A 10622-nucleotide genomic window follows, 5' to 3' on the forward strand; every position below is an offset into this window, starting at 1 on the left:
TGGTTGGCACTCGATGTCATTGCTGGCACGAGCGTATCCATAACATGGCATTGGACATGAGTATACATCTAAACATGAGCAGAAGAATAAATTTGAAAGCATTTGAAGAGACAAGTTTCATAAGAGATTGGATTTCATAACGTAAGTCATAGAAATTTAAAACCATTGTCAAAGGAAATAAAGATCCAAACATAACATAACTATTCATCTATCTATAAAGCCTCTAAACAGAACTAAATAATGTCAACCAGGACAAGGCCCCCGGTATACCTTTAAATAAAAATAACTTCCTAAAATAGGTATACTAAGCCCCAGGAACAGAGAGGGGCTCACCAATAGCAGAAGATATGGAACTTAGCTAGTGGCCTGATCTCGTGGCTACGTACCTGAGTCTGCATCAATAAAAGATGCAGTGCCCCTGGCAAAAGGGACGTAAGTACATATGAAATAGTACTGTATGTAAAATGGCGGAATGAAACATAACGTACATGTCAAATCAATAGAAGCGGCTAACACAGTTATAGTCATAACATGGAAAGGTTAAGAGCTGAGGTTGTTCAACCTACCTTATGGATATTCCTTTTATTATATTCTAGTTCATTATGGGAGTCTAATAGTGTAACCGACATAAACCACCATGTGAGCACATGGAGTCTGATCTCGGCCCAATCAGTTAAGCTATATCATACCTTGCTGGATATGAGACATACATATACATGTCATATGAATCCATAACTAGCCCTTACCAGGGGCATTAAAAAAGAGTCACCCAAACCAACAGTACTATCCTTATCCTACTTCAATAAACGTAGTTTCGGGCATTTGTCATTTAGACTTATGCCTTCTCGGTTAACTATTTAGCTCCCTTAGGCTCTTGTGATCATGGGTTAGCCCGAAGGCTCATATTCATAACATTCAAGGACCATAGTTCATAAAATTCATTCATATCATCACATCATAAGGTTACATTTCATGTATCATAGCTTGGCATTCATGAGAGACATATATCATATAACAATAATAATAATAATAATAATAATAATAATAATAATAATAATAATAATAATAATAATAATAATAATAATAATAATAATAATAATAATAATAATAATAAAGTTAGAAAATCATAAGATAGCATCATAAGGTCACACATTTGGGAACTTTCATAATTCATAGTTCTAGGGTTTATAACATAAGAATTTTTAAGAAAACATCAAGAAATCGTTAAAAAGTTATCAAGAAGTCATAAAGAAAATCATTAAAGTAGTTTTCTAGATAAGGTTCTCTTCTTACAATAATCATTCGTAATTTCATGTAGAAAATCTAAAAGAAACTCATGGGTAAAAGAATTTTCAAGAAATTGAAGTACTTTCATGGAAGGTTCTTGGGTTTCATGGAGATTCAAGAGTAATTCAAGAATATGAAGTTTCGTCCTAACCCTAATTCATTCATGGAGGATTCTTTGAAACCATAGAAACGTAGTTCATGGGAAAGAACAAGGTGTTGCCACACATGGAGATAGCCTTACATACCTTAGTGATGAATCTTGAAGAAAACCTTGGAAGCTGAACCCTAGTCTTAGGGTTTCTTGAAGTTATTGAGCATAGAGATTTTTGAGAATGAGAGCATTTAATGATGAAAACTGGTTTTCTATACATTTAAGGCCATCTAGATAACTCCCCACATGTTTTAGGACTAAAATACCCATTTAGAAACTCAAAATAAGTCGACTTTACCATTCTGCCGTCATCTGAGTGATGGGCTGTCGTTTGAGTGGCGATCCATCACCCAGACCGTCAAAATTGACCCAAAAAATGGACATTCTACCTAAGTGTGACGGCCAAGTCTGACGGGCCGTCACAAGTCTGACAGACTATCACTTTGGTCGTCGGACATTGACAGCTTGCAGTGTCTCCGGTAAAATGGTCATAATTTTTTACTCTGAATTCAGATTGACGCAACTTGGTGGAGTTGGAAAGAAGACTCAAAGACGTTTAATTTGATAGGTCGTTCGATGCTAAAACTTTATAATTTGAGAGATATGATTGTTTGAAGTTGACCCTCAAATCAACTCATGCAAAAACTTAGTCGGTAGGAAAGCTTTGCACTTGACTTGGTGTTAGAGGTTTATTATGACCCTAAACCACATCCAATACACTTCTCACACTTAGGAATGAACCTTAACATATATGAACAAGTAGTATAGAACTCGACCAAGTTTATAATGTCACGAAAAATGGTTCAAATCCTTAGAGTAGAGTTGCGAGGTATTACATACATAAATATTATGGAAGGTTGGAGTGGAGTAGGGGTGTGATGGGGCAACGATGGTGAAGTAAAGATAATGTGTATTAGAGAGTGAAGAGGACACAACATATCAAAATAGATATTAATTTAATTTACACCTCAAAAACTTAATCGTGTATTTTATTGTGTCCTTAGTGGGATAGGGAAGTGAGGATGGTGATAACTATGCCAATTGATTGGGGATGAAGAAAGTGGGGGTTGACACACATATATGAAAATCAAATATTTTGCTATGTTAGTTAGAGGAGTTCACGAGATACAGTTGAGCCAAGTAAAAGTATCTCTACATATTAGTCACTAAATATTTTAAGAATATATCAAATTAAAATCGAGATTAAATTTGAGTGTCAGTTTACATGTACATATATATTATTATTTTCCTTAATAAAAAGGTGTCAATTGACTCGCGGCCTGCCCAAACCACTAGCTTTTTAATAAGATATGAGAAATTTAACACAAACACACGCTCTTATAAATTATAAAAGCATAATTTGCAAAGGAATTATAATTACATACACAAACAAATTAGCACCTAATCCATGAACTAACATGTATAACGTTTTATATCAAGCAGATCTTCAATTTTTTAGGTACAAATTAAAGAATTGTACAGTTTAGCCATGATTGGAGACAACTATACAAAAAATATATATTGACTTAAAAAATGATACACATCCAAACAGAACAACAATACAAAAAGTACATTAATCAACTAGTAGGCCAATTTGGGAAATGGGACTATTATTATATGAAGAAAATTACAAAAATTAGTAATACAGGAACCGCAATGGAGGACCCTTATATTTCTTATCACTAATAATTCTATTTTTTTATTTAAAAAAATTCCAACATTTAGAATATTATTTTTACATTTTAATTCTTATTTTATGTAATATAACCGATCAATAATATTACTTTGGCAAAACACACACTCATGTATGCAATTTAAGGATAAGAGTGAAAATTCTTAGCCGTTTCAACATGTTTCATTTTCAAGAGTCAAACTATATTAACTTTAATCAACATTTTAAAATATATTTTTTCACCATATTGATATGAGAAGAATTATACATTCAAATTGTAATTTTAAAATATTAAGTTAATATAATTCAATTTAACTTCAAATATTAATCAAATTAACTTTTAAAAGGCAAAATATGATAACTATTATGAAACAGAGAAAATACTATGTTAAGTTTAAAATGGTCAACTTTGTGGGACATTTATTTTCTATGCTAAGACTTTGAAATCTGTATTCCTAGTAATTTCATGGTTCATCTAGAAATAGTTTCAAAATTAGAAGAAAAATGTAATTTAAAGATAGAGCTAAGAAAAAGTCAACCCCCCTCCAAAAAAAAAACAAAAAAAAACCAGTCTTATCCTACACTCTTCCACTTCTTCAGAGATAAAGAGTGTTATAGTACTTCAATGGAAAAAAACTAATTTCATTAAGGAGTCTTACGCAACGTAAATACTGATCAGATTTGAGTTTCATGTATAAATAGGAAATATTTCCCCCTTAAGGAGTTTTATGCAACACGAACACGGATCGAATTTAAGTTTTAGGTATAAAATAAAAAATATTTCCCCCTTAAAAAGTCTTAGTCTTACGCAGCGCAAATGCAGATCTGAGTTTACGTAAAGTAGAAAATGTTTTCCACTTAGGGAGTCTATCTTATGCAATGCAAATGCAGATCAAATTTGAATCTTATGTATAAAATAGAAATTCCCCCTTAAGGAGTCTTACGCAATACGAATGTAGATTAATCGAGAACTCAATGTGAATACTAGACTGCGGTTGAGAAACCAAAAAGGAAAAGGAAATACATTCTTCATTTTTTTTCCTTCACTTTCTTTCCATGCCCAAAAAAGAAAAATGAAGTCATTAACACAGACACTTTTTGCCCTGATCATTATTTTCCCCTTTCTTTCAGTTAACACATAATGCAAGAAAAGCCCGGTATTCGTTTCTTCCTGAATATTCATAGCTAAGTCTACTATAAGACGGACAAGTTTCGTGGTGATCTTATAGAATTTAATCAAGTGGCCATCTTGCATTTACATTGAGAATGAAGTACATTTTACAGATCTTATATTCAAGAAAATGCAATTCCTCCATCATGCAACCAAACCCCTGGTCACCCAAAATCTCTCTTAATCATAATGCACCCATCAAACAGAAACGGATCGCTTAGAAGGGGCCATAGTTTCTGCAGTTCTTCCTAGAAGGGGACCGACCACGCATGGTGCAATGCAAGAAAAGAAAACTTTTACCTCATACATCACATGTTACTAAAGAATGGGTCTTGTTTTGGGGGATCTAGATGGTGTCTGAGCTCTAAATTGAGGGATTTCAAGCCATGGCTCGAGTGTGGTTCTTGTGCTGGGCCTTGCTTGAAACATTGAGTAATCATTTGCATCGTATCCACTCTGGCCCCCGATGCCATAAGATGGATGAGGAGGAGAAAGATAACAGCTTTTACGGGCAGGTTCATATTGTCTTAATGGGCTAGAAGTGGGGGATACTGGTAAAGATGTTATGGCTTTTACATTTTCCCTGTGGATGTCAAGAAAAGAACAGTTAGATACATCTGTCCTCTGGTATGAGTAGAAAACAGACTAAAAAGTAGATGTATTAAGGTACAAACGGTAATCACCTTGCGCAGATCAATGGTCTAGAGATTGTGATCACCGGATGGGATGCATAGTTTCCTTCGGGGGGAGAGATATTCCTTCCAGGAGAAACATTCCTTCCACCTGGATGCAGCTCCAACACTGGCTGTAAAAAAAGCAAATCGAATAGAGATCTTCAGAGGGATATATACCAAAACCACCTAAAGGCAAATGGAAAGCTTAAATGATCAGTTTCAAAAATCTAAATCCCCCAAGAGTCTCCACGTGCTTCGTGGTGTTATAACATAGATGGATGAACTATCCAAGTATTGTTGCTAAGATTTTCTACCTTTTCAATTCCTGTTAATCACATAAGAGTTGTTACAAATAATTTTTTCTGATGTTGGACTTGATCTGGCAAAGGTTCAGATGAGTATTTGGTTCGATCGGCTAATTTGCACATTTTCGTGTTTGTCCATGTTAAGTCAAGTAAACAAAATCATGTGCTGTTGCGTTAAGCATCTTCAAGAGCTATTTCTGTATAATGGGAGCGTGATTATATTACCTAGGCGAATTCCCTTGCACAAAATAATGGCCTACCAGCATCGTGTAGGGTACAGTATGGTATGGTAACCAAATAGTGATTTAGCTGGTAGTTGGTTAACATTGAAGAATGAAACACAAACTAGAGCACACAGTCCAAGGGTAGAAGAGCATTGATTAGATAAACTGTCAATTAGCTCGTACTAAAATTTAAAGACATATTAGACATCAGTATTTGGGTAAAAGTTGTAAACATAACTCACAAGGTTAGATTCCTTCTCTTCTTATAATTGTTCTAAATTAGGGACTAACTTTTCACCCATAGCCTCATGGAACAAAGACAACAATGAAAAAGATTATCGAGTAACATCTGTTAGTATATTAGGTCTTGTGTTAGTAAAACCATTGTTTCATATGAATTATCCTCCCAACAAAACACCGTGAAGAATAAGATTACAGGACCTTGTCTGGATATGAGCTACGATGCATGTATATATGGTTTTGATTCCTTACAGTTCTCCTTATCAAGGGGTAGGGTAAGGTTTCAAATTTTGTGAATTAATGTGATAGGTATGGAATAGGGTACAACAACAACATAGTGACATACCCAATGTAATCCCACAAGTGGAGTCGGGGAAGGGTAGAGAGTACGTAAACCTTACCCCAACCATGGGAGGTAGAGACGTTGTTTCCGATATACCTTCGACTCAAGGAAAAATAGATCGAAAAAGAAATAATAGGAAGTGAAGAAATCATGACACAGTATGCAGCTTCATTAAGATCAAAATGCAAATACTGATCCGCAAAAATGGCTTGAAATCAGAAAGTAATTTGTTATAGTTTTATGAATTCCTAATCATCATTTAATCAGATCTCGCGGTTATTAATATGAATTGGTAGGTCCCTAGTGACAGACAAGTGGAAGAAAGGTGCCACATCTCTCTAGAAAGGATAACTTGCACTTAAGCACTTCTCCATCTCTTGCTATTTATTAAGTTCCTTTCTCAAAGTTTACTCAATTTTCAAACTCAGTAATTTATAGTTTGTTCAGAGAGTAATTTCACTCTTTCCAAGATAATTCATTATAGTTTTGCCAAAGAAGTAAAAAGAAGTAAAGACTCCATAATCTTTACCGGTGTCCGGCTTCCATCAAAGGAACGAGGATATGATTCTTTGGTTACACCAACATGAGCAACTTTTGCTGTGCTTTGGTTTTTAACAAAAGGGTGCTCTAGTAGTTGAGAAGCTGTAGGTCGTGTGGACGGCTCCCGCTGCAAGCATAACCTTATAAAGCTTTTTGCATCATTAGAAAGGTGTTCTGGAATTTCAGGAAAGTCTTTGCTGTTTCCAATTTTAAATATGGCAGCAACCTGTTGCATAGAGGGCAATCAAAGACACTTAGGTTTGAGTTCTCTGATGATGGCCTCAGAAGAGATGATCACGGTAAAAACATTCATCAAATATTTCAACATCTTACCCCTTCATACTGGCTCCAAGGTGGCTTGGAAGTTGCCATTTCCAGAATTGTACATCCCAAACTCCAAATATCCACTGCAAGACCATAGCCACTTGTATTCATCACCACCTGATAATATCAGAGAATGGAATAATTATAAGTCTTTGCTAAAAATGTTGGACATTGACACGAGGGTTTGCAGAAACGGGAGGGAAGCATACCTCAGGAGCCATCCAATAAGGACTCCCTTTGAATGAGAGCACTGACGAGCACGAAGTTATCTGCTCCAAGGTAATATAACGTTAATGCATGGATCAATTGCTGGAAAAGAAACTGTTCTAAAGAATTCATACACTTCTCTTTTAGTAGCATCAATTGTTTTTAAGAGAACTAGAAAAATAAAAATAAAAACAAAAAGAGAAATGAGAAAACTTTAATCTTTTGCTAGGCTACCATGTCTGCTGGTTCTATATGAAGGCCTAAAATTATTCATCCAAATAACTAAAATAGAATCCACAAACAAAGGTACCAAATGACAAGTTTTTAGACTTTTTCCATGTTATTAGCAAGTATAACCTACAACAACAGTCAATCAGTTCCCGCTATTCTTGTTTGCAAATAAAGTCAAAGGCAAAGTTTTGGAATTGGTTCTCTGACACCTTTCAGTAAAAAGTGGTAAAGAAATAACTTTAATGATTGTGCTGCTACTTACATGTTTTGCCATGCCAAAATCAGCTAGCTTAATTACACCATTAGGATCTACTAGTATATTGGCTCCTTTTATATCCCTGAAAAGAAATAATTGGCATTTGAATCTAGCAGTGTCCGCAGAATAGCTGAGTCACAAGTACTCGAATCATAAAGACACACACCTGTGAACTGTATTCCTAGCATGTAAAAAGGAAAGGCCAGAAAGGATCTGTCTGGCGTAGTTTTGTATAACTGGCTCCCTAAAAGGCCCATATTCCTGCAACAGTTTATGTATAGAACCCCCAGAAACGTACTCCAAGTAAACTGATAGAGTTTCTTCATCCTGACAAATAATTAAAAGGCAACAGTTGAGAACTAAATGGGAAGATATATTTCTGTTCTACAGAGCAACAAGGTTACAGAAGAACAAATTAATATGATCAACATATTTGCCTAAGTTGTGTAAATATCATAACGACAATATAATTATGCACATCCAACTAAAGTAACTAGTCATACCAGTTCACTTCCATGATACCGAACAACATTTGGATGTGTCAAGTTACTGAGTAAAATGATTTCCTGTACGTAAGATAAAATCAGTCAGGTATCAAATGCAAAATTGAAAAGGGCAGATATTAAACAAAAGACCCAAGATTACAGAATAAAGTTTATCACGGACTTTGAAAGGAGAGGATATTAAAATTGTGAACAGAAACATACTGAAAGAGTAACTAAAGAGACCTGGTCACTTATCAAATTAAAATTAGTGATAAAATAAAATAAAAGAGACCTGATTCAGTTGCTTAAGACACTCTTTGGATGTTTGATCATCTGAAACCACCTTGACTTCTTTTATTGCGCACATTTGTCCATTCTCCCTGTTCATAGTGAAAACCTCCAGTTAATCACTATGTAACTATGTCCACCAGGAACTATTAGCCACACATCTTCCATAACACCAATTCAAAATGAGCATAAGATGACCTATACTAAAGCCATGATGTTCCTGAATCTAATTAGAACCCAAACGTCATTGATTGAAAAAAAATCTGGAAGGCTCACAAACCTGTTGAATCCAAGATATACATGACCGAATGTGCCTCTTCCTAGGAGCCTGCCTTTCTTCCATTTGGACATATTAATGGTTGCGTATTCAGCCACAACACAAGGTCTTGGGTTTGGCAAAGCAGAAGGACTAGGAGGAGAACCGGGTGGAAGGGGCAGCTGATGACATTCACTCCTTACATCATCCAACTTGCCCGTTGGAGAGTCCAGATTTAAACTCGAAAACCGAGGATGTAAAGGTGATGACGTGGTAGTTGTCCCTCTGGAACGAACTGGGCTTCGCGACAGTGGGCTCAACCTATTATCTCCAAGTCCTCTGGCAACAAGCAGAAGTGTCCCCACAATTAGGATAGTACGATGGATCAATTAAATTAAAAAGAAATACTTGTAACTCATGCATCTTGTGCATTCCGTGGAAAAAAAAGGAAGGTAACACTATTTACCGTGCGATTATACCATGTATAAAGAATTTTCTCTGAGTTTCCTAATTGAGCCTCCTAAAAGATCGGTAATTGAACTAGAGCACACAAAACCATAGAAACAAGTGCAAAATCAAGAAATTAATATAAATCTCTCAGGTTTAGCATTTGGGGTACACTGGAAACGCAAAGTAAAAAAAAAAAAGAGGGCAGGTGATTCAGACTCATTAATCAGACGTTTGATTCAATATGCATAATCCACCAAGAGCTACCAAAAATATAAACAAATTGAAAGCATAAAAAAAGTTAGAACTTTTTTTTATTTTTGATAACCATGGTGTCCGGGACAGCTTGTGTGCATCTGGACTAATTCCACGAGATACCTACCACCTCCCACGGGCAACAAGAGTCAAGTAACAACTTTTTAACACAAAAAGGCCCCTTTCATCCAGGTGCAATAACTGCACCAATATATAGTCTCTCTAGCTTATCAATACACATTCAATTTGTGGATAACAATCCAATCCAATCAACAAAACATCTAGTTTTGAAGAACAACCCACAACAAGTGTGGTGTCCAGGCCTCACTAATTCCACGCTAATTCCACGGGATACCTTCCACCTCCGACCAGAGACATGTACCTGGTAACAACTTTTTAACACAAAAAGGCCCTTTTTTTATCCAGGTGCAATAGCTGAACCAACATAGTCTTTCTAGCTAATCAATAAACATTCAATTTATGGATCACAATCCAATCCAATCAACAAAAGATCTAATTTTAACAACAAGTCAATTCAAAGTCAACCAACACCAATAACCATATAACAAAACCTCAGTAATCCTAGCAAAAAATGAACAAAATATAACATCAAAAATCCTAAAAAGAAAGAAACTTTTTGATCAGAAATCAAACAACACCAACCTGAAAGTATCCAATTGAGCTTGATCAGTATTTACAGGTCCACCATCAGATGACCCAGATGAGCTAGTACTCGAAACTGAACCCGACCCACATCCCAAAGAAACCCCATGATCATTTCCCAGTGAAGAAACAGAAGGCATAGGTAAAGGATGAGCTTTCTCCAAAGAAGAACCTGAATCAAACCCAGAAAACCCAGAACCAGAACCACTAAAATCTTTACTGGTTCTTGGTGAATTTCTACAAAGTAACTCATCAAAACTTCTGGGTTTCACATACTTATCTCTTTCTTTGTCTTTAGCTTGTGCGTCTTTGTTCTTGGTGGATTTTTTCCCCCACCAAGCAGGCATTTTTGGCTTCTGAGCTAATTCAGTGATCAACCCAACTGAGTCAAGAAAGAGTGAAATCTGTAGATTCTTGGTATGCTACAGTCAGAGAAAAAGAATTTAATTTGAGTTTTTTTCAAGATTATTTTTTTAGGTGAAAGGGGGGATGTATCGATGTAGCTGACGAAGAAAACTTTGAGAAGGAAATAGGAAGGTAGATAGATAGAGAAATGGAGGAGAGGGAGCAGGGCCTGCCAAGTTGGTTTTACGTGTTTTGCGC

At 35.7% G+C, this 10622-nt stretch overlaps 1 protein-coding gene across 1 annotated transcript; it reads right to left on the reverse strand.

Moving 5' to 3' along the window:
• Window positions 1-4070: 4070 nt before the first annotated feature.
• Window positions 4071-10622, reverse strand: LOC129900703 (mitogen-activated protein kinase kinase kinase 3-like). Its single transcript, XM_055975726.1, has 11 exons — window positions 10020-10622; window positions 8679-8993; window positions 8403-8490; window positions 8129-8191; window positions 7792-7952; window positions 7632-7707; window positions 7141-7200; window positions 6941-7048; window positions 6597-6833; window positions 4965-5086; window positions 4071-4864 (listed from the first exon to the last, which is right to left on the reverse strand). Exons 1-11 carry the CDS (start codon window positions 10364-10366, stop codon window positions 4600-4602), a joined length of 1842 nt encoding a protein of 613 aa, XP_055831701.1. The 5' UTR covers window positions 10367-10622; the 3' UTR covers window positions 4071-4599.

The sequence above is a fragment of the Solanum dulcamara genome, chromosome 1, assembly GCF_947179165.1.
Source record: "Solanum dulcamara chromosome 1, daSolDulc1.2, whole genome shotgun sequence".
NCBI lineage: Eukaryota > Viridiplantae > Streptophyta > Magnoliopsida > Solanales > Solanaceae > Solanum > Solanum dulcamara.

Excerpts from the sequence above, each read along its gene's own strand:
- LOC129900703 (XM_055975726.1), bottom strand. The coding sequence starts at position 10,366 with ATGCCTGCTTGGTGGGGGAAAAAATCCACCAAGAACAAAGACGCACAA. Across the intron at positions 7,201-7,631 it reads ATTTTGGCATGGCAAAACAT|ATAACTTCGTGCTCGTCAGT; the intron begins GTAAGTAGCAGC and ends ACCTTGGAGCAG. Across the intron at positions 6,834-6,940 it reads CTTGGAGCCAGTATGAAGGG|GTTGCTGCCATATTTAAAAT; the intron begins GTAAGATGTTGA and ends TCTATGCAACAG.